General features: G+C 44.1%; 1 protein-coding gene, 1 long non-coding RNA gene and 5 other non-coding genes across 7 annotated transcripts; 4 read left to right on the top strand and 3 right to left on the bottom strand.

Annotated features, from left to right (window-relative positions):
* Nucleotides 1–20: 20 nt before the first annotated feature.
* On the bottom strand, nt 21–92 carry TRNAH-GUG (transfer RNA histidin (anticodon GUG)). Its single transcript has one exon. It is a non-coding gene; the product is annotated as a tRNA-His (tRNA).
* Nucleotides 93–231: 139 nt separating this feature from the next.
* TRNAD-GUC (transfer RNA aspartic acid (anticodon GUC)) lies at nt 232–303 on the bottom strand. The gene has a single exon. It is a non-coding gene; the product is annotated as a tRNA-Asp (tRNA).
* A 3,429-nt stretch (nt 304–3,732) lies between these two features.
* Nucleotides 3,733–3,804, top strand: TRNAD-GUC (transfer RNA aspartic acid (anticodon GUC)). The gene has a single exon. It is a non-coding gene; the product is annotated as a tRNA-Asp (tRNA).
* A 474-nt stretch (nt 3,805–4,278) lies between these two features.
* Nucleotides 4,279–4,352, top strand: TRNAI-AAU (transfer RNA isoleucine (anticodon AAU)). The gene has a single exon. It is a non-coding gene; the product is annotated as a tRNA-Ile (tRNA).
* Nucleotides 4,353–4,632: 280 nt separating this feature from the next.
* TRNAD-GUC (transfer RNA aspartic acid (anticodon GUC)) lies at nt 4,633–4,704 on the top strand. Its single transcript has one exon. It is a non-coding gene; the product is annotated as a tRNA-Asp (tRNA).
* Nucleotides 4,705–5,156: 452 nt separating this feature from the next.
* Nucleotides 5,157–13,563, bottom strand: CPOX (coproporphyrinogen oxidase). Its single transcript, XM_057364170.1, has 7 exons — nt 13,161–13,563; nt 12,928–13,071; nt 12,128–12,238; nt 11,599–11,740; nt 9,320–9,538; nt 7,523–7,627; nt 5,157–5,681 (listed from the first exon to the last, which is right to left on the bottom strand). Exons 1-7 carry the CDS (start codon nt 13,561–13,563, stop codon nt 5,594–5,596), a joined length of 1,212 nt encoding a protein of 403 aa, XP_057220153.1. The 3' UTR covers nt 5,157–5,593.
* Nucleotides 13,564–18,074: 4,511 nt separating this feature from the next.
* LOC130572470 (uncharacterized) lies at nt 18,075–23,292 on the top strand. The gene is made up of 3 exons (XR_008965218.1): nt 18,075–18,154; nt 18,266–18,354; nt 23,118–23,292. It is a non-coding gene; the product is annotated as an uncharacterized LOC130572470 (long non-coding RNA).
* The last annotated feature ends 73 nt before the right edge of the window (nt 23,293–23,365 follow it).

Raw genomic sequence — 23,365 nt, 5'->3', positions numbered from 1 at the left:
AAAGAGAAAAAAAATGTTCCTGCCGTGACTCGGATTCGAACCGAGGTTGCTGCGGCCACAACGCAGAGTACTGACCACTATACGATCACGGCCGCCTAACGCCCGGCGCCACCGCCGCAGACGTCACCTTTCGTTCCCGCCGCACCCCTCGAGTGATGTGGGAAACGGATCGATGGGAACCTCACCAAAGAAAAGTAAACCGGCGACGGCGCGGCAAAACGGCATTGCCGCCTCCCCGTCGGGGAATCGAACCCCGGTCTCCCGCGTGACAGGCGGGGATACTAACCACTATACTAACGAGGAGCGCGCTGCGGGCGGCGACTCCCGCCGCGTCTCCGAAGGTGAGAAATGCCTGAGGGAAATGGCGGCGGCCCCAGTGCCCTCAGCGAGCGGCCCGAGTGCCCTCAGGGAGCGGCCCCAGTGCCCTCAGCGAGCGGCCCCAGTGCTCTCACGGAGCGGTCCGAGTGCCCTCACGGAGCGGTCCGAGTGCCCTCAGGGAGCGGTCCGAGTGCCCTCACGGAGCGGCCCCAATGCCCTCAGCGAGCGGCCCCAGTGCCCTCAAGGAGCGGTCCGAGTGCCCTCAAGGAGCGGTCCGAGTGCCCTCAGGGAGCGGCCCCACTGCCCTCAGCGAGCGGCCCGCGCAGCCGTGACCGAGCGGGCACGAAGGGAGACCCCGCCGAGGTTATCGTGACTACCTACAGCCCGCTATCTGCTGCGTTCGCCTTGCTGTGAGCTTGTACGCGAGGTTTGCGGTGAGTCCCGCCTCACGGAGCGGRTTTGAAGGGTGTCACTGGGAGGGAAATCCACGCCCTGGCCCCCAAATCCACCAACCYGTTGTCTGCCATCTGGTAATCCACGAGAGGCGTGGTTTGCTGGGTGGTTTACGTTCTGAACTTCCAGGTAGGCTCCCAGGGGCAATTGCTGCGGGTTTTTTTTGCCGAAAAGGCAGCAAATTTGGCACTATGATTTCCCATAAGTACAAAAAAAGGAGGGGGGAATAATAATTTCATAAAGTATTTCCTGTAGCGTTACACAGTGTGGGAGGGATCGGGAGCCTGCAGAAAGGTGTGATCAGGAGCTGGCAATTTTTAGGGTACGTTTGTAACCAGTTTCTCACACGCACAAGCGTCTTTTGCTCCATCTGTCACCGAAAGCGTCGGGATAAATCAAACTCTCTAASACTATTTTTTAGTATTAGAAAGTAGTCATTTCTTTATTCACAGCGCCGAAGTGCATGGGGATAACGCTGCTTAGATGCAGGGCCACTTTCAAAACTTTTCATTTATTTCTGCAATTTAATGTTTAATTCCATTGGTTACTAACTATATAATTTTCTTCATTAAAAAGTGTTCTATATTCTGTTGGTTATTGATTTCTCATGGTGCACATTTTCAGTCTTTTTATTATMTTTTTCCCTGATAAGGAGTTTCCAGCACAAATGCTGAATTGTCTATTGATTTCTTCTTTATCTTCTGGTTTCTGCAACACTTGGAGGCTATAAATTCTGCATTTCAGGTGTCCAGTTTTCAKCAATACCTCTCTCCYTCAGGCTTTGTTCWCTGAAGCTCATCAGSGTTASTTTAGCAAAACTTAAGAATTTCAATTATTTTCCCGGCCTATTCTAATAATAGTTGTTCATGAAAAAACTTTCCTACTTGCTGGCTAAAGTGGAAACATGTACTGCTTGTGACTGGCACACTGCTTATGATTAATTAAAACCAAATAATTAAAAAGTTMATTAAAAYCATTATATACTAGAAGAGTCTTGAYTTAACYGAAGTTCAGAAATTAGTTGTATGGACAAGATCCCTTACCTGCAATGTACCATAATGAAGAGGGGGAAAGTAAATGTCATCCTGTACTTCCTCACCACTGGAAAAATTCTTCTGCTTATTTGCTATTAACAAGTTAGTTTACATTGGTTTTTTTAGAACAGTTGTTTATTCTGGAAAAGGAAAGATGTCAAAAGTATTAAATATGACTCACTGGGGCAAGCAAAAGAAGACGTGTTTCAAACATTTAGTTCTAAGTATTGTATTTAGACAAASGTGTCATCAAAGGCTATCTTTCATCTGTGCGTTCCTGATGCAACAGTTGAGAAGACAATTACTTATTTCTTACTCCAGAAWGAAAAAATAATATAAACCTCTCCCTCGGCATCCTTCATATCCTGGGAAGGATATGGGAAAGAYTGGGAACTGTATTTGGAACTGTATATACACATTTTGAACTGAATGACACAATAGCTATATATTAAAGGAGCAAAACATACTTGAGTGCTTCTTGAATTTTTCAAATACTAGAATAGTTATTTCACTATTTTCTTAGAAAATGGTATTTTAAAGGACTGAGTCATCACTAAATTAGGAAGAACCTTAAAAAAAGGATCAGGGTTGGTAATGAGTTAGGGCAGCAATCCCTTGTCTTGCAGAAAAACTGCGTTTCATTGTAGTTGCATTGTAGCTTCTGGCTCTTGGCACACAAAYGTGCAGTTGTTCTTCCTTTACTCAGCAATCTCTTGCTCTGGAAAAGCTCTTTTCCCAATGATTCTGGAAATATTTTACAGTGAGAAGAAAGCTACCCACAACAGCAGAAACACAAAGTGACTTTACACCTTTTCTCTAGTCTGACTGTTGTCTCTGTAATGATGTTTCTTGATCTCAAAATTCTAACAAAATCCATTTGAAGTGTGTTTTTGAGAAAGCAAAAGACAGAGTTTAAAATCTATATTCTGCTTACAAAAGGTACACTTCGTCTCGCCTCTGGAGGGATCCTGTTGTTTCAGTCCTGTTTCCTAGAATCTTTTTATCAACATGCTGAGGACTATGGGCTCTGATGGAGAAAAACCKACTGTCTTGGAGTCCCATAGTGTTAGTGATTGAATAGTGCTGCTTAAGGAAAGGRAAACAGCACCTTTTTAATTTAGACCATGTCAGGGTCTAGGAACATGACTTTTTGCAGATTGTTCCAGTTCTGCAACTAATCAAATCATTATTTTTTGTGGACTGCCTACATTGTTTTTAAGGTCCTACATGTCACTGCTAAATTATGCTTTTTCAATTTAGAAGTCTTTATTRTGAGGCTTTCTGCTTCTTTCTTCTTCATGCACATCTGGGGTTTTCTGCTCTTTTTTCASTCAGATGTCTCCTGTCGTATTCTTTCCTGACTCCATATTTTCTTAGACGTGATCCATGACTGTCTCCTCACACCAGGTATTGTTCATTGCTCTAGTGGCAGCTTTGGGATMTCTTTTGCAGAGTGTGGGAATGTCTGTGTTAAATGTTGCCTGGGTTTGAGGAAGCATTTGTATTGTCRTGAGACATTTATATATGCTCCTCTCTGCAGATATTACCTTATTTTTGGCTTCCTAGGATGTTTTTTTATTGATGTATTTAATGATGGCTCYTGTTAGTGGCAAATGAAACAGCAAAGGAGAGGAGTTCAACTTAGCACTCCTACTGATGGTTTGTGAAGGGAAGGCTGGGAATTTGGTTATGTCCTACAACTTTTTCACTGTCTCAGTTATTTAATTCTTAAGTATTTTCTGCATTTTTTAAGCGATGCCTTGATTTCACAAGCGATCCAAATGACCTGTTACTAGGGGTAGGGTTCGTTTTCTGTGTTCCAGGGTCTCGTGTTCCGGCGGCGGGAGCGGCAGCAGTGCCGGGGGCAGACGGGGGTCCCTTCGGCGGATTTTGGGGGTCGGCGTGGGAAGCGGCGCTGTCGCCTCACTCCTCGTTAGTATAGTGGTTAGTATCCCCGCCTGTCACGCGGGAGACCGGGGTTCGATTCCCCGACGGGGAGACGGCCATACCTTTTATCCCCGGGGAGCGTTTCTGCTTCATCCTACTCCCGCGCTACCCCWGTCCGCGGCGTGGCCGTGAGGAAGGGAGAGAGCGAAGGGTCGGAAACTGCTGCTACAAAGCGTGGCGGATCGTTTTGGTGGTGATGCCGCCCCGCCGGGAGGTGCGCGTCCGTGTGTGGGTTGCAGCCCGACTGAGCCGCTCCGAGCCACCGGTTATCGCCGCCCGCGGACCAGAGGAGGGAGCGGGCAGAGAAAAACGAAAGGTTTGAAAGTCTCAGCTTTTCGGGAGTGCTTGTCACCCCGGTCAGTGTYCTTGCTGCTCTGCCACGGCACGATGAATCGCCTCGCCGAGGCGGCATCTAGGAAAGGCGATCGCAGTAATATTGCAGACCGGCGTTAGACAGCGATCGCGCTCACGGGACGTTCTTGGGAGTGGCTCTGCTGTTTGCATTCAGATTTTSTAACTACATACCGGCCGGTTAGCTCAGTTGGTTAGAGCGTGGTGCTAATAACGCCAAGGTCGCGGGTTCGATCCCCGTACGGGCCAGTAATTTTGTTTTCTCCGTTGGAGGCGAGGAGATCGCTGACTTAGCAGAATGTCATTTCATTTTGTTTTAGAGGGGGAGGGGTAACAAGAAGGAAAGGCGGTACCCTCGAACAGGAGGCTTCACTTGGGTGGTCATGGGGGGGACAGCGAGCATGAACCCTACCGGCAACTCTCCCCACCMTGCCCAGGAGCCAGGGCACCTATCCCCCTCACGGTAAGAGTCCGCCGCGGGTGAGGTAGTAGGATGGGGCGGCGGGAAGAGAATCGTTTTCCGTCCTCCTCCTCGTTAGTATAGTGGTTAGTATCCCCGCCTGTCACGCGGGAGACCGGGGTTCGATTCCCCGACGGGGAGACSGAAGTGCTTTTTCCTCTAGCGGGGAGAGAAAATGGAATTTAACCTGCGCTAGCTTTTCCCTACCGGATCCTCAAGGAAGCTCGTGCTGGGAGACAGGACAATCAGCCGAAAGCGGGGAGAGGCAACGGATTCCCTCACGGCAACGCCCAGCCCCGATCCACCCCCGCCCTCCTTGGCAACGGAGCTGGCCCGAGCAGCGTTGTTACGCTGTCGTGATCGCAGCGAAGATGCTCAATGCTGATTTTCTCCTCACACGGACAGCCAGCCTTTTGTTTTCATGAGGTAACGCTGGGACCTCAACCCACATTCTCTCCGATACTGATTAGCAGCTCATACTGCTGCAGCACATCTTAAACCATTCCTCCCCCTCTGAAAACAACAGCATCAAAATACATGTTATTAAGTACCGCCTTTTCCACAATTTCCTGAAAGCACAATTTAAGGTTTAAAATCATACCAAATATTCCCTTTATTCTTTTAAAAAATGTTTTTAAGCATCCCAACATTTTAAAAGGGTACACAGTGCTATTTAGGCACAGATAGTGCTTTCATTTCCCTGAACATATCCAAGTAGTTTGCCATTTTGCAGTCAACCARATCAGTTGAGGAAGTTCTAAAGCATGCAGAGAAGCCCTGTGAGGCCTTCACCAGTCCTTCACAAGGCAGCAGCAACAGGGGGTGACAACACRAGCCCATCAATCTAAAAGAATGAGTTCACATATTTCCAAGTTATTACAAGTCTACAGCATAATTAAGGCACCAGATAATGGTATAAATAGACACACTGAAACATCACACAACAGCAGTTTGAATGGGCTGGTTTGCAGGCATTCCTGTTCTCTCAGAATGGCTCAGTGGAAGCAATCCATCTTCTTCATGATCTGCGTCAGTGCACCCAGTCTTTGGGATTTCGCAGAACCTCCAGGATTTCTGCTTCTTTGGAGCTCTCTGGTGGGGTGTGCATGTACTCCCACCTGCAAGGACAGGGGAAACTCACTCAGACAGCTGAGCTGGCAGCCCCTTCTCCCACACCAGGCTGTGTTTGGACTGGAGCTGCCTTTTCTAATTATTCAAAGCTACATACACAGTTGATACTCTTGGCTGAGGTGACAGATATGGTTCTAAATCACAAGTTCAGTGAAAACAAATAATAATACCACCAGAGTAGAGGGGGAAAATGTTAGCTTCATCTTTTTACCAATGTCTGAAAAAGCTACAAGGACAAGGAAAAAGGAAAGAGCAGTGCCCCTTATCCCACAAAGCATGCAGGTTTATTTACAAAAATCTTTTAGCAGTCTCTTATGACATCACAAGGAAGATGAACAAAAGAAAAAGGAATCCACATAATTCTGACAGTGAGGATATGAGACCTTCTTCTAGAATCTGGACTGGAAACTCTACAAGTCCTTGCTGAATCTTGGTTTTCAAAACAAAGGCAATTGAAAGGCACAACAGAGAAAGCAAAGTGTCAGCAGTCACAGAGAGATGGGTACATCCTTTCCATTTTTCCCCCASGAAGGACTCATTCATGCTGTGAAGTGAGCTAGTTACATTGACTGAAAAAGAACAAACCCAGACRATCCCAGAAATTAAATCAAAAGATAGGAGCATGCTACACCACCAGGTCAGGGACACATCTAGTGTTGTCAGTGACATGATGGTAGGGTGGTGAGAACAGCACTGCCTCACGGTTATGGGGTGGTAAGCAGTTTTCCTTGCAGAGGGAGGTCACTAGTAAACTTTATGCAATTCATGATAGGGTGTCTACTACTCAGCATACCCAAAAGCAACCTSAAAGTAGGAGTAAACAGTAAATTACAGATTTTGCTGGTATCTCAAGAGTAGGCAAGATGTGTTAAAATCTAAAAGGGCAGTTAAAAACAGTACTGAGCCAAGCAACTGAGCAAWAAAATGGCAGGTGAAATTCACTGTTGATTGATGTGAAGTGATGGATACAGAGGAAGTTGGATACAGAGGAAGTTGCACACAGATTGAGTTTAATTTTATTGCTCAGAAAAGATCTTGGCATCGTAACAGTTCTATGAAAAAGCCAGCTCRATGCTGAACAGCAGTCAAAACCAGCAAAGAGAATATTAGGACTATGAAAGGAGTAATCAATTAAAATATCATTATGCCACTGTATGAGTCAGCAGCACACCTGCATCTTGGATACAAATACTTAGTTTACATTGTCTGTTCCTTATGCCAGTTCAAAAAGAGCAGAGAAAACTTAAACCTAGAGGAAGTGGCAGAAGTATGAAACAGTAACTGTACAAAGAGTAAAAAGAGCAAGACTTGTCAGCCTGAAAAATAGACAATGAAAAAAAACCCAGAAGCCTGTAAAATAAAAACTGTTATGGAGAAAATGAACAGGAAGAAAATAATGTTACTCAGTGAGAAATCAAATGAAGTCATGAGGTTCAAAACAAAGAGGCACTTTTTCATACAACACAGTTGAACTGTGGAGCTCCTTGCCACACATTCGTCAGGACTGACAGAAGCTCTCAGGTTCCTAAGAGTGACTAAACAAAAAACCCATGGAGCAAGGAGAAGAAATCAATCAAGAGCAACTAATCACAAAAACCAATTTTTTTTTTGTCAGTAAATCTCTAGGCCACACAGTACTGGTAACTAGGTGAGTGTATCAGAACAGAGAAGCATCTGCAGATACAGAATACAGAACTGTATTTGTTCAGTTCTTCTATCAGGCACGAACTCACCACAGTTAAGAGACCAGGAGAGACCTTTGATTTAATCCTATGAAGTATTTTACTAAGAACAGTGTCTACTCCAACGCCTCATAACTACACCTTACCTTGCTGTCAGTGGCAGAGACATAAGAATGCTTTCTATTCTTGATCCTGGTGTCAAGAGGCCAAATTTTGTACCTCTGTCATAAACCAAGTTGAACTCTACATACCTGTGGGAATGAAGAGATAAAACAGAAAAAAACCCAAGTTTATTAGGAGAAGTTGGTTGTGCTTTCTTCAACTGGCTAACTTCAGACGAAAGCAGTCTCTCTTTCTTTGTGTTGGGGTCAACTGTTCTTTAGCGTCCTCTGCATAAGAGTGCAGGTGTGACCTTGGCACTCCACAGAGCTCAGGGAGAAATTACCTCAGCTAAGAGGCTAGAGCAGACAAACTGTTCAAAGGAGAGCATTCTGCAGGCTCCTGTGCTGTACTTCTCCCAGGCCTCAGCCCAACTGGCAAGCTTGACACCACATTTACCTTGGTTATTTTCTTTTGTATGAGGGTGTCAAACAAAGAGGGGTCTTAAAAGTACTGAAAATAACCAGAGGAAAAATTCTACTGCGCAGTCCTCCATGCTGAAGAAGAGATAAGCAGCAAAGTCGGAACAGTATTTTCTGTTTCTTGGGGAGATCTGGAAAGCAGCAGAAGTCAGACAGCTTCAGAGTGCTGGCTGGGACTTGTAAGTAATCAAACATACCCTTTTCTGCCCGCAGCATAGGAACAGAGCTGTGACAATTCATCACAGGTATTTTCTTAATAGCCAGTACAGAGGTATTTGTACTTAAAAGATACAGGAAGGGAAAAGCTTTTATCTATCTACAGAAATGGAAAGCTTTACATAGATCAATAACCTGCAAACAGACCCAGGAAAACAGGTAGGCCTTAAGGGCTGGTCCTGGCTGCAACTTAGGAGAAGCTATTCCTTATTTTAAACTTAACAAGTTTGCTAAATCCCATCCACAGACTGGATCCTTAAAGCSCAATGTTCCCAGGAATTCCTACCACATTAAGGACACTTGCTTACATGACCAACAGCCAGTGATCTGAACTTGAATGCTTACACTCTTTCCATGCCAGTCTCACAGATTTGTCTGCAGAAGAGGCAGAAACTAAAGACCCTAGCTCTACACAAAGCACATTTAATCTYATTTCTCCCTATGCTCACACAACCATAAGACATGGAGAACAGAGTACAACTGTACTGACCAATGTACTTAAGCTTTTGCAGCATTAACAGCTGGTCATATGAACAAGCATCTTCCAAGTCTTTTACCTTAACCTTGAACCATRCCAGAATAAAAAAATCCAACCCACCATATTCCTATATAGGAATCCTCATTTCAATGCCAAGATCAAATGGAATAAATATATATGTAAGGAGCTGAAGGTACTCCAGTACAGTTATTTCCTGACTTTCTGGGGGTTTGTTCCATTACTGAATAGGAAGCACCATTCCCTCACCCTTATCTCCTSATGTGAGAGGGTAGCTCTATATCACATATCTTTGAGTTGCAGCAGAGGGCAGGATTCAGGACACCAAGCACACCCACACCCCCTTGCCTGTTACACAGCAGGAGCTTCTCTTGCTTTTTGAAGCAGTTGGAAAGAAACTGTGCCGTTTTGTTTAGRTTGCTTGTGTTGTGACATGGGAGAGTGGGAAATGCCTTCCTTGCACCCTCTTTAGTAATCTAGCATTGGACTTCAAAATTAGTTCTGTGCACACAAATGTTGAAATACTCTAGTGAGTATTTTTTAGCCCACACAACAGGACATAAACCTGTAACCATGAAGAACTAGCTGATATCTTTTTCTTGCCAGCACAATCCACCTGCTGTGTATACTTTTGTTCCTTCAGTACTCACCGTCCTCTCCGAAGCTGTTGCCATTGCTTTTCCTCTGGTGTGAAGGAGTCATGGCAGTGCTTTTTCACAATGGGAATGTAACAAGGCACGACRGCTTTGGCACAACTCCTTACAAACTGGAATACTTCCTCCTTGGAGGGAGAGTCCATATCATCAAAGAATATGCCTCCAATYCCTCTTCGCTCGCCGCGGTGCTTGATATAGAAGTAGTCATCACACCTAGAAGAAACATCAGATGATTACTAATACGCTCCACATTGTAACTCCAAACAGCTCCATGGTGCAGGACAGCACTGGTGAAATACTGACAAGTTAGTTCCTGCAGGGCTGGGTACCCCACTGTTCCACTGGCTGCTGAGAGCCAGGATGGTGCAGCACCACCTGGGAAGCATTTCTGTGTTGCTTACAGCACAAGCTCTGATTAAATGGTCTCTGTAAAGCTACACAAGTTGCTGAACACCATGACCGATGCTTCCACATGGAGTGATCCAATCCATATCCTCTGTCCACTCAGAACAGGGACATCTGATTTCAAAACTAAGGGTTCTTGATAGATTTCATGCCCAGCATTATAGGGAGATTCCAAATTATTTGAATAACATTCATCTGAACTCAAACTTGGAAGAGATCTCTTTATTCTCTTTGGCATTCTACTAAAAGAGTTTCTTCATCAAAACTAAAGCAATCTAAGACCCCAATGCCATATAAGAAAGCAACTATCACGACACCCTTCCCTGGAAAAAGGCTTTTTAATAGTTAAAACTTGGAAGAKTGAGTCATTACAGCAGTGGCTTTTCATGACCCATGTTTAAGTTTATAAATGAGTAAGGGCAGCATATCCTACATAGGAAGGCAATTAATCTCTCTTGTAGTTACGGGGAGTATTTAGTTGTGAAATTACTGTAACTTAAYTGACTTATAATTCCTTGCTTGGGCACGTAAGTCTTCACATAGAGGAGAAAGCAAAGGGAAATAGGRAGCAGAAACCACCAACATCAAGAAAACTCTGTCTTCCTTTAGGACTATACTATACTTTCTATACTTGGACCAGTTTTCCATATATCCACAATCATTCTCAAGCATTATATATGGAACTGTCATAACAAGAGAGACACAGAGATGTACTAGATAACCTAAGTTACTTTTTTATTCACTGGGATGATTTTTTATGATAGCAGGAAAAGTTAGGAAAAAATGCTTAGTCAGAAACACAAAAGAGAATAAGCCTGACAAAAATCTTAAACCTAGATCAGGTAGACAATGTGGAAAATGTAATAACTTTTATCTTTTCAGAAAGTGGGAAAAAGTCTCCTACTCCGTGCAGATGGCATTGTGAGCCTATTTAGGCTGCAAAGAACCTGACTATTAAGGCAGGTACTTTAAACTACCATTCAAAAAATCCTCAGAGAATAAAGACTGTAATCTCAAGGCCCTAAGATGTGTCTCTCTACTAAGTGGTTGCCACCCAAACTATAACACCCACTTTATCTCTTGTCCTCAGACAAGACCTAGTAGTTTACAAAAGAGTATCTCCACCTTCCTGGATACTACAGCTTGTGGCAGATAGGATTATCAGACAGAGCAGCAAGTTCCCATTCAATAGTGGAGGATCCCATCACTTTAATCTCTCAGCTCAAGAAGAACATTCAAAGTTTGCATCTTAGAAAATAGCTGTTGAACTCCCAGTCAATGTATCACAAGAGAAAAAAAAAACCAGAAAATACAGCTTCATCAAATTATGAAGCTTCTACATTAAGGACAAAGTCATTTACTTAGCTGGAAATTTAAGAAAAAAATTAAAAAAAAAAAAAGAGGCCATGAAGGCCAAACTGAAGGCAGAAAAACAGGAGTGGGATTTTCAGAACTGCAGTGATGACCCAGGAGTTGACTGAATCATGTACATTTACCACGAGTTCACTGTAAACAGAACTTGCACAAGACAATGGGGCAGAAATCTTGTCCTAGTTTAACATCAGAGGCTAAGAGGGATTTTAAATTGCCTAGTGCAATCTGTGGCTTACAAAATCTTGAAGAGTCAGCTTGGTTTTTATTKGGSYWWWRRWTTWWKRWYCYMRTTGTCAGCCCCCWGATTTGAAAAATTCAGGTTTCTGTAAATAAGGTATTTCTTTAGACTACATTTTGTCCCAGTACACTGATTTTAATTAGGCTTTKCTGATACTTTTCAAAAACYAGTAGAACCTACAGTTCCTAGTGTAMACTTAACTGTCAATAYTGAGTGCTCCTTTCTGCTCCCCCCAAGCACCTCCCCTCCCACATACCATTTCTTGTATTTGGGATACAGCTTCACATCGTGCTTATCACAGGCTTCTTTCAGAGTCTTGTGAAAATGAATGGCATCTTCTTCATTCAAGTAAGTTGGAGTGAGGTCAGTTCCACCACCAAACCACCACTGTTTAGTTCCTACAGGAGAGACAAGCAGCAACGTTTTTCTTTTAAACTTCTGAACAGCAACATGTTAATGATTCACCAAGAACTAACAACTACTTCTACAATACAAAGCAAAATCATTTTTCAGTGGTGTCCCTAAACTTCAATAGTGAAAGACCTGAGTATAACGCARTATGATGGTCAGTGACTTCAGGAAACAAACTTCAAAGTAGTGAAAACCATTTTGGACCACTGACCCTGAATAAAGGACAGCACTCTCACAAGACGGGCCGCTGACTCCTGGCACAGCTGGGAACAAACCTGCACTGGTTCTTGACCTCCTACCCCAGCCATGCACTCACAGTTTCTTTGTGTGGAGTCACACATTTCACACATTCCTCCTTGAATTATAATTCTTACCGTCTGCTTCTTCAATTTCAAAGTATCTGTAGTTGAAGTGCATGGTTGGAACATGAGGGTTCTTTGGATGGATAACAGAGCTCACCCCCATGGCGCAAAAAGGCAGTTTCCCTAGGTAAAAAGATGCACAGAGAAAACYCTTCAGTTTTTCAATAAATTTCATGTGTTATCATTTAAGGAGTATCACTATTTTCCCTTAGACTCAATCCACAGCAGGAAAACGTCTCATATTGGGTCATCATACTTATTAATCAGTGGGCAATTTACCTCTCATCCATACACTTCTGTGCATCTAAGTAAACTCTTTTTTTTGGTATTTGTTCTAAAACGCAACAACACTTTGGAGAACCCACTAGATGAAGACCACTTAAAACATAAGGCACTGCTAAGGCTTTCTATCACCCCCAGTCCTCACAATTCTACACAAACATACTTTGAGTCCTCTTTAGCCTTCAGGTGTTTTCTCCCTCCACCTCTTTGGTACGTAATTCCTGCACTATATAACTGCTGAGCTATAGTGTCGTTATTGAGCAACCACCTGTGTCTACAATACGTTCCTTAAAGCAGCAAGACAGAGGGARAAGCATTCCAGTACCTGGCTTTTTAGTTTGATGAAAGTCCATCTCTTAGCCTTACTGGATAGAAAGCACTATCACACAAATGAAAACCTTTGAGCTTTGGTCAGTCCAGCCTTCCTCACGTTCTACTCAAAAGCCAGGCTACTTTCAGAGTACCAGCACAGGAATACTCAGGTGAACGCATCCCGGTTCCCTACCCCACCTCCCCGCTAGACACCTCACCGTCTTTGGCCTTCAGAGACTTTCCCCTGCTTCGCATCTGCCGCGCTGCCTCCTCGGACAGGAGCCCGGACACGACGGACACGTTCACACCCGCTTTCTCGAAGACCTCRCCGTCCTGCAGCACGCAGCTGATGCCGCCTCCGCCTGCCAATGCCAGGCTCCGGTCAGGATCACCGAATGGTGACCGAGCCCGGGGTCCCGGTGTCCGCGGCTCCCCCGTGGCTCCCCCGTACCTTCCTTCCTTTCCCAGCTGTCAACGGAGAAGGAGGCGCCGGGGTCCAGCGCGGCCAGGGCGCGACACACCTCCGCCTGCGTCTCCATGATGAGCAGCTCCATGCGGCTCCGCAGCTCCCGCCGCCGCCGCCGCAGCTCCCGCAGCCCRCTCACCGGCGGTGCCATGAACCGCTGCCGCAGCTCCTTTTCCTCCTCGTCCTCCCGGGCCGCCGCAAGCGCGGCTTGCCGCCGCCACAGCCCCAGCGCTAGCCCCAGCCCGCCCAGCGTTCCCGCGGCCGCCAGCGCGGCCCGCCGCACTCCCCGGCCCGCCGGCCCCGGCGGCGCGGAGCCCAGCGACCGGGCAAAGGCGAGAGCGGGCGGGCCGCGGGCGGCCCCGCGAAACAACCGCGCTGCCGCCGCCATGACCGGCACCGGCGCCGCAGAGCCAGCGGGGCGGAGTGGAGTGGGGCCGGGGCGGGGCCGGGGCGGGGCGGGGACAGGGCGGGGCGGGGCGGAGACAGGGCGGGGCGGGCGCCGCGCCGGGTATGAACGTGTCTGCGCACGGAATCGGTTAAATGGGAAAGCACCTCGGATATGATTCAGTCCGGCTTGTCATCTATCGCCACTTTGTCAGCTAGACCATGGCGCTGACTGCCGCGTCCAGTCTTTCTGTAAACACCTCCAGGGGCGGTAACTCCATCTCCCTGGGCGGTCCAATCCAATGTCTAATCACTCTTTCTGAGAAGAAATTCCTCCTAATATCTACCTAAACCTCTCCTGGCATGCTTAAGGCTGTGTCCTCTCGTCCTGTCTCTGGTTGTCTGGAAGAGAGKGATTCCCACCTGCCTACAACCTCCTGTTAGGCAGTTGCAGAGGGTGATAAGGTCACCCCTGAGCCTTCTTTTCTACAGGCTGAACACCCCCAGCTCCTTCAGCCGCTCCTCATAAGACTTTTGYTCCAGACCCTTCACCAGCTCCAYTGCTCTTCTTYGGACCTGCTCCAGCACCTCAGTGGCCTTCCTGAATGAAGGAGCCCAGAACTGGGCCCAGTATTTGAGGTGTGTCCTCATCAGTGCTGAGTACAGAGGAAGAATCGCTTCCCWAGTGCTGTTTGCTTTGCTATTTCTGAAATAGGCCAGGATGTCATTGGCACACAGCTGGCTAGTATGTGTCTGTGCAAGAAAGACCATGCCTGTTGGGTGCTGTGAAAGAGTGCAAGCATCCCATAATCCTCCCATCTGGGTGCTCCTGCAGCAGGGCTGCCTGCTCCCTGTGGATGCTGCAACAGGTAGAGGCATTGATGAATGCAGCATTCAGGYGCCACAGCTCACCTGGTGCAGCTTTGGGAAAGGGGCTCTGCTGTCCTTGTGCCTGTAAAACATCTCTGCATACTACCTATGAATAACCTGGTATTGTTGCTATGTGTGGTTGCAGAGTTGTTGTGTGAGTAACGGCTTGTACAGGGTCAGGTATGGCTACAATAGCGGTAAAGTTGCATTTTACTGAGCTGTCCTGTGTACCATGTGCAATTGCTCTCCTGTGTATGTAATTTATGGTTTTGTACTCACAGCAATGAGTTTTTACAACCTGACTAGTTTGTGGGACCACCAGTTTAGGGCAATGGGAATATTTCCCATGGATCTTGGAGGGCACATGCTTATACATCCTTTGTTCTTTCTAAAGKGGAAGCACATTTTCTTTCCTARCWTAATRGAGGAACWAGAGAYGTGTGCAGTCACRGGGCTTCGACCTCATYGCAGTTACAGARATGTGGTGGTATAGCTTGCATGACTGGAATATTGTCATGTGGGGCTACACCCTGTTTAGGAGWGAYAGACCAGGAAGGTTCTCCAGTGGTGGAGTTGCCCTCTCTGTGAGAYMGCATTTGGCATRTATYGAGCTCTGTCTTCAGGTGGATGACAAGTGAATTGAGAGCTCATGGGTTAGGATAAAAGGGCAGACTGGTAAKGGTGACACTGTYRTGGGTGYTTGCTACAGGCCACCAGAGCAGGACAAAGAGGATGAGGCCTTCTACAGGCAGCTTGAAGCAGCYYCACAGTCACAGGCCCTGGTTCTGGTGAGGGACTTTATGTGCCCTGACACYSMYKGRRRARSMAAARGKKRMMAAARKKRWKRARGKMCYGGAGTCCTCATCTCTTCTATGAGGAAAGACTGAGGGAGCTGGGGCTGTTCAGCTTGAGAAGATATGACTGAGAGGGGACCTTGCCAGTGTCTGTGAGYAGCTGAGGGAAGGTGTCAGGAGGATGGAGCCCGGCTCTGCTCAGTGGTGCCAAGCAATGGAACAAGAARGCATCGAGCAGAAACTTAGRCACAAAAMGTKCCACYTSAACRTGAGGARGAACTTCTTTACTGTGCAGGTGACTGCACTGGAACAGGCTGCCCAGAGAGRTTGTGAAGTCTCCCTCRCTGGAGATACTCAAGAACTGTCTGGATGCAATCCTGTGCCATGTGCTCTGGGATGACYSTGCTTGAGCAGGGAGGTTGGACCAGATGATCCACTGTGACCCCTTCCAACCTACCCAGCCTGTGATTCTCTGAACATAAGAATTCAGAATAGTAAAGAGAAGGTCTGTGAAAAGCCAGATGTTGAAAGGTACTGCATAGCACAAAAATGGCTCMGCCCTGCAAGGATTGCACTTTGGTGGRACTGTTCCTTGGAAACAGTGACCTGRTATTTTAGGATTTMCATCAGTAGTACCTAAGAGTAGATCAGTTTCAAGGGTGGCTCTGTGGAAAGTGTGGAGATTAATTCCTACTATGGACCTGAGATAATAACTATTGTTATCTGCCTCTTTTCACTACAAGGTATTTTGGTGGGGGGTGTCTATCTGTATAAAGGGATAACGTTTGCTCTAAGGCATAGTCCATATTCTCATWTCTGATCTGATTCTGCTCTTCGGCAGCAGAGGATGCTGTGAAGCTGCTGAAGCTCTGCAAGAAGGAACAGAAGATCTCTGAGCTCGGCTCTCTTCTGCCATCAGCTGGGGAACAGGATCCTGATGAGCCCGGAAACTGTATCCCCTGGAGGTAGGACTGAAGGAGGGAGTGTTGAGAGAGGTCTGTGGCTGAGGCAGAAGGGTACTATCGTCTTAGGGGGTTTTGGCTGCTCTAAGCAAATCTTTCCAYAGTTCTRYATCCAGGGCTGGCAGTGAKAGCTCATTTCTTCTTGAATTGTGTYTACTGGATTTATCTAAACGTTTTCCTGATAAACAATACGCATTGCGCAGTTCCAGGCTATTTACTGTAGTAAAGCTCTGCTCTTTCAATAGGTTTTTTTTAGACACTGTTAAAAACACATAATTGTCAGGGCCAAGACATATAAAATGCATTCACGCTGATTTAGTGTGATGGTGATTTTTTTTTTTTTTTGTACTAGGTTGAATGCAATCTTTCATTARTAACATCTGTTAATTCAGCTGGATGGGACATCTGGAGGTCTCTAGTCCAACCCCAGGGGTCCATCATTCCCAGGCTGGATGAGGTTGTGCAAGGCCTTCCTTCTCCAGCTGCAGTTGGAAAACGTCTTTCCTCATTTTGCCTGGGCTCCTGCTTCAGCACTCCACAACCCCCACCAGGAAGAATCTGGTGAGGATTTCCTTTGCTTCCTTTGCATTTCCACATTGTCAGGTCAGTGTCTTGCTCTTGCTGCTGAAGCTTAGAAGCATGACTGCTTTACAGACTGGGATTTGTCGGGCTTCACTCACTGTTGTTGGTGAGGAGGAGTGACTGTTTCTGTTCTAAATCCTTGTGAGGACCTCCTCTGTGGTAGCACATTAAGGTTGAAATGTCAGCTAAGTACTGATGAGAGTGAGCGCTTAGCAGTGATATGAGGCAAGAAAATGACAGCTCACATTTTGGTCTGCATTTTAAATGCATACTGGTGGTGTGTAGGGTGGGCCTTTCTGTGGAAATACTAATGGAAGAGGAAATAAGGCTCCCAGAGTTTAGCTTATGCCCAAATGGAAAACCTGGAATTGGTCTTGAACAAGAGTATTTGCTTGAACAAGAATTGACTCTGAGGAAATGTACCTGGTGCTTTTTTAGAGGCCTAGGTGAAATTCCAAGATTTTCACCTCCTTTGGAATCTCCATGTCAGTTTTTAAAGTCTGACTGAAAATGTGCATGGAGAAATGACTTTGAATATTTTGTTTCTTAATGTGTCATCCRTTTTCATACCTGTATGTGTTGTGTAGTGAGGGTCTTGTGGTAGGCTTTGTTTTCAGTGACATTGAAGCCATTTAGATTTGCTTTGTAGGAAAAACCTCTACTGATGCAAATTAGTCTGATTCTAGAGGAAGCTGTAGAGCTACAGTGATTTCAAGTAGATTTGAAGAACTAAACTTCTGTCTATAGTTTTATGTAAGGTGACCTCTATGAACAAAAGAATACTTTAAATGTTATGTCTCCTTCTTTGTCTTTTTTTTCCTGTACTTTGAAGACAGCTCTGAAGTTTCTCTACTGCTGCTAATTTTTAGGTGCCATTTACCTTGGTTGTTTTTTTTTTTGTTTTTAATGAGAATTTATGCATAAACATTATATTACCAAAAGAACTAGAGACTAACAAGACTGGCAAGAGCATATTCTAAGGTAGCAAAGCATGATCAGGTCTGATTCAGACTGAGACAGGCACATGCTTTTATTGAGGCTGTTTGATACTTTTATTTTGAATACTAAATGAATGCAGTTGCTTATCAGAAACTGGGAAGAAAAGGATGCATTGAGAACAGAAAAAATTCCCCATCAAGTTGGCATTTCTGTTATTTCTGCAGTTAAAAGAGCCGTTTTCATCCAGTTTATCACACAAAGCATTGATTGTAACTTCAAAAAGATTTTGAGGGCTTGCAAAGTTAGACAAGTACTCTTGTTTAACAGAGGTCATCTCAAAGGTTTTGCATGACAGTACAAGTTGAATTAAGTTATTATCTCAGTATGATAATATTGAGAGAGAAGTAAAAGCTTTGGTGACTGAGTTGAAACAGTAGGCGATGTGAAGGTTGTAAGAGGAAGATGAAAACCTTTCCTTCTGCATCTGTCATCTCTGTAATTTGTCTGGATGGCAGATTCATAGGAATCCTCCTTTTTTTCTTTGCTTTTTTAAATGCAGGATTGATTCTCCTGAGTAAGAATGAAGGAAGGGAAGGATRACTATGAAACAAGAAGATGGTGGAACTCCTTCAGGCTACCTCCTGGAAGGTGAGTTATGAAGTGCCTTAGGAAAACCTTTCTTCCACTATTGACCTTTGTGTAGTTAATAAAAGAGAAGTGGAAAAGTGAAATGTAGAGGTTGCACTAATAACCAGGCCCCAAAATGGGCTTGCATGCAGTCTCCTCTGGAAATGTGCCAGCACTCCAGTCAGGTATTACATCTTCCCTGTGATTAGAGATTTGTCCATTGTTTTCCCACTTCCTCTGTATCTTGCTTGAGCTGTGCCTTCAGATTTGCTGTTACATAGCATCATCTTCATAAAACATCAGGAATTTTCCCAACCATRGCTATTGCATATGTGACTTCATCCAGGCTAAAAAGCTGAAGTGTGACCTCTCTGCCAGGTTTCCAAGGAAAGGGAAAGAATGAGCAGAAGTGATCTGTTGGAGAGAATTCTTTTCTTGTGCTAAGATCCAGGTTGAACACATTACTCCCCTGTCCTAGTGTCACGATAATTTTTCTTTTCTTGCAGCCCCTGTAGCTGTTTATACACACTAAATGTAATGTTTACTGTTATGAAAGTCCATCCAGAAGCCAAAACACACACCCTTCTGTCTGCCCTGGAGTAATAGATACTTTTTTATGGTTAAGCTAGAAGACTAGTGAGTTAGCTCACAAGTCTTAAGAGAGTTGTGTCTGCAGCTATTTCTGAGTAACAGACATACATTGTGGTAGTATAACTGAAACTTTTTTACTGTCTGGGCAGCTTTATGTACCTCCRGAGATTTATAGTCTTTGAAAAGCTATTGTATAACTACAGAACTGAACTTCAAATTTGTAGATTTAAAATCATGTGCTTATTCTCCCCTAAGTTCAGTAATGCTCATCAAGAAGCTTTGCTTCCAGGRGTGTCAGAAAGAACTACAGATTTTATCATGGTGTAAGATAAGATCTTTCTCATTTTTGCAAGAGAGATGCTAAAACTTTTCTCTGTAACTGCAGCAACTTGAGTTAAAAGAACTGCAGTGCTATCTTTAGTATTTTGTGTGTCCATAACATTTTCGTGGCATGGTGGGACAATGAAAGCTATGTCATTAGGTTCTAGTTCATCTGTAATAAACTGGACTAAAGCATATTCACACCAATATTTTATAATTTGTTCATGCTTCTTTTGTCAACCTTACTGCAGTTTTCAAGATTTTTGATTCAGAAAGCCTCTCAAATTACACTTGCCTATCAGATTTCTGTAAGACACATATAACTGAATGTTATATAGTATTCTTTAGGGTTTTTAATAATTAGGGTTATTGAAATAGAATTCTTAGGAAGGAAGTAGCTGGGTGCCACCACCCACCACAGGATTAGCAGAAAGACTAGTGGTAGGGAGGGTTGTGATGCCTATGCTGAGAATCAACAGGGGAATTTAGGACAGAAAAGTAATTTCCATGGGAAAAGGTTCTGAGCTTACTCTTGCTGACAAGGAGGGTTACCAATGTTAAGCATTGTGGACAGTACACAGGAGGACTTTTGTGGTCATTTTAAAGCTGGCAGTTGAGGACTCATGGTGATCCCTAGCTCAGGCATTTCTAACCTGGTGCTGTGGGACTGATTTACCATCTGGTAGAACACACTGCTTCATATATGATCTTTATCTGACCCTTATACTGTCCTGCAGGGATAAGGTCAGGCAGGAGTTTGTTGAAAAAGAAGATATAATGTTTTTCCTGCATTAGTTCCAGAAAACTAATGATAAAGCCTTTTCAGTCCATAATTTACTGTCAAGTAAGAGATATTCTTTGCTCATGCTGTTAGCTTGTAATTCTAAATACAGGTTTTGCCATGGCCATTATTCAATTACCAGATCTATCTGACCTGACTAAAAGCAAGCCAGATCCAAAAGCAAGATGCCAGGGAAGTAGAGGAATAAGCYACAATACTTTAGCTAGATATGTTCCCAGACTAGGTGTGTTTTCACTTTAGGGATTTCCTGAACCTGATGTGATCTAGTTAGTGACTATCAACAGATCTCTCTTCTAAATGTTTGTTCAGTCTCTCTTGCAGCAAGAAAATCYTCAGGCAAGGAGCATTGTGGTCCATGGGGCCTTCCTAGAACACAGCTTCTCTTAGCATCATTGATAGCTCCTTATTCTTGAATATCTGAAGAGGGAAGAGTTTTTCCTTTCCATGCCATCATGGCCATCTCTGCACCAGGGTGGARAATCTTAACCCTTCAGCTCCTTGCATGGTGACCACATCCCCTCATACAAAGGAAGTGTCTGGAACACACTGCTTATCCATGAAAATACATGTGTTTCTCAGCCTGAAACTTCATCAGGAGGCTAGCGGATTTCTAAAATAACTCAACTGCCTTCAGCATTTTTTTCTTCTCTCAAAACTCAGAGTAACAAAGAACAATGTTTTGTTACTGCCAGTTCTTCTGTCTGGTTTGAAAAGGAGCATCTTAAAAGGCTAGTTAGTAAGTTTTGGCAGCACTCAGATTGCAGCCTTGCCTAAAATGAATCACCATCTTTTGAATCGCAGCTTTCACTTCTCTCATTGCCTGGATTTCTTAATCTTTCACCTCACATGGGTTTAGGTCTGTGGATGGGKCAATGTCACCAAAGTGGAAATATCTTACCAGAGCCTGAGGTCTGCAGAGAGAAGTCTAGGCAGGAGTGCTAGAGTGGAGAAGTGGAGCAAGCCTGCTRYAGKTGGGGGTACTTTGAASAGATCAAAYAGCAGAGGCAGGGAAGTTAGTTTTSCAAAGTGGGCTGAACTCCTSCAAGGGAGCCCTTGGGTAGTATGAGTTGCAAAGACTGAAGTGGATTTCAGTGTATGGAAAACCATAGAATCGATTTCTTACTGATAACTAGAGTCTGTCAAGAATCTACTTCCTGTACAGCTCCTCTACTCTGTACAGCTCACAGATCTCAAAAATGCTGATAAGGTGTAGGATGTTGTCAGGCCACCACACTGTCTCAGCATTAGACTTCCTTTTTCTGTCTATTTATAAAAACTGGTCTTCTTGCCAGGGCATGCCGTGTCATGAGTTCTGTGGGATTTCATAGTCTTTTCAGCTTTTAAATGAAATGGAATGTCCTAGACAATACTGGATCTTAGCACTGCATTATTTCCCCCTTCTGGGTGCTTCTTCAGTTTCATTCTTTTTCAGTGTAATAAACCCCCGAGTCCTGTCCTGATGCCTTCCTTCCCCTGTTCTTCAAAGCTGCCTTGAAAACCCTGGCTAGACTGTCACATGCTCATCACTGGTTTTCCCCTAGGGTCCTGTGTCTTGTGGTAACACAAGTCCTTATGGCTTTTGTCCTGAGACTGCTTTTCATGAAAGAGCTGTTTTCTACTTGTTATTGTGTAAAACTCCTGCAACTCTTCCTCTCCCACAAGGTTAAAACCTTTTTGCTCTTCTGGACTTTCTCATTCTCCACAAACATAGGACATGACCTGTTACACCAATACAGTACCTGCTTCATGAAGAAACAGAATTTCTCCCTCTAAATTTCTTAATAAGAGGCCTTGGAGAAATTCTCTTTTCACCTATCAAAGGAAGAAGTAAGAGAATGACTTTATTTTTTAAAACAAGGGGCCTTGTGAAAACCATGGGACATAGGGTCTTACCTTCTTCTGTTTATTCTTAAGGTAGGCTGTCTTGTAGGTKATAGAGTTGAGTTGAACAGTAAGAAAGTACATGTTAAAATGGACTTTAATCCATCAGGTTTTACGGTCTCAAACAGGTAAAGGGCTTCATCTGTTAACTGTGGAAAGTGGAGGGTATGGGCATGATGCTCTAGCTGAATAGTTGTTCCATTGTCTCACCCTGGTATCAGTGTGACCCTTCTTTATCATTATGATCTAATTTGTTTTATTTAGCTATAAGAAGTGATATTGGACTTACAATATTAAGCTCTCAGGGAGCATTATTTGAACTGTCCAATGTACCGGAAAAAYGAGGGTTTTTTATTAGTGCTGTAACATTTTTCTAGGTAATTCAAACCATGTATCAGTGTTAATACTCTCTATTAGAYTRTGGAATTGTGGAAGATACTGTTCTAAAACATAGTGGCTCATTCCTGTTATATTTTTGTGGCAGTTTTGTCWCAGAATTATAGTGATATTATTTACTGGATCCCTTCGAGGGCTTCATCAAAGCATAAGCATTTTAGAGAGCAGACATCTTTCTTGAAAAATAACCTTATAATATTAAAAATAGGCAAGGRTCTTTAATTCCKATAATTTTTATACCAATTGATTTCTTGCTAATTTGAAGTCTGTGTTATCTGAAGTCTAGTTATTTCAGTTGCACTTTGTAAAAGAAAAATTACTTAACCATTCTGAATTTTATATGTTTTAATGCTTACTGTATACTTCCTTGAATAATTTTGTMAAGTTCTCCATAAACTCAGGTAGCAGGTTACAGCTTGCATTGAACAGTTTGTTATATTTGATTGATTTGTTTAATGCTGAGGTATTTGGATCTTGAAAAATGTTTTCCACTAGCATGTTTTCCAGCCCTTCTGGAAGTGCTGGAAGGWGAGCTCTAACTGTCACTCATTAGTTTGAGCAATTTCTTTGTTTAAAGTACAAAACCCTGGGCTTTTTCTGCAAGAGAGACCTACTTGGAGCCCTGAAGGCTTTGGTTGTTATTTAGTGAGGTCAGAAACTGCTGCGATTCAATGCAATTCTTCTTCTGAAAGTTTTCTCTCTAATCTGTGGGTATGGTGATGGCAAAAGATAAAATGTATGTTTTATCTTTATGTTCTTTGCTTTGTCTCTATATTTCCTTTTGTACTTGCAGATCAAGCCCCTCCCCCAGAGAGGATTGTGGGAACACACACTGGTGATTGTGGTTCTGCTGCTGATGACCTGGTATTCAGCATATGCTCTGTGGGTGATTAGGGAGGGGATTATTCTATCACAGAGCAAGAAGTCACAGTGCCTATGGAAACTACCAAGCAGCAGGCTTAAACCAAGCAAAGGCAAGTTCTTTTTACATAGCACAGTTGAAATRAACTGAGGCTGAGAGGCACAGGGTGTCACAGAGAC

Source organism: Malurus melanocephalus, unplaced genomic scaffold (assembly GCF_030028575.1).
Source record: "Malurus melanocephalus ecotype Western Australia unplaced genomic scaffold, MMel_1.1 scaffold_36, whole genome shotgun sequence".
NCBI lineage: Eukaryota > Metazoa > Chordata > Aves > Passeriformes > Maluridae > Malurus > Malurus melanocephalus.
The sequence above is the reverse complement of the archived record's forward strand: the minus strand, read 5'-3'. Positions and strand labels throughout refer to the sequence as shown.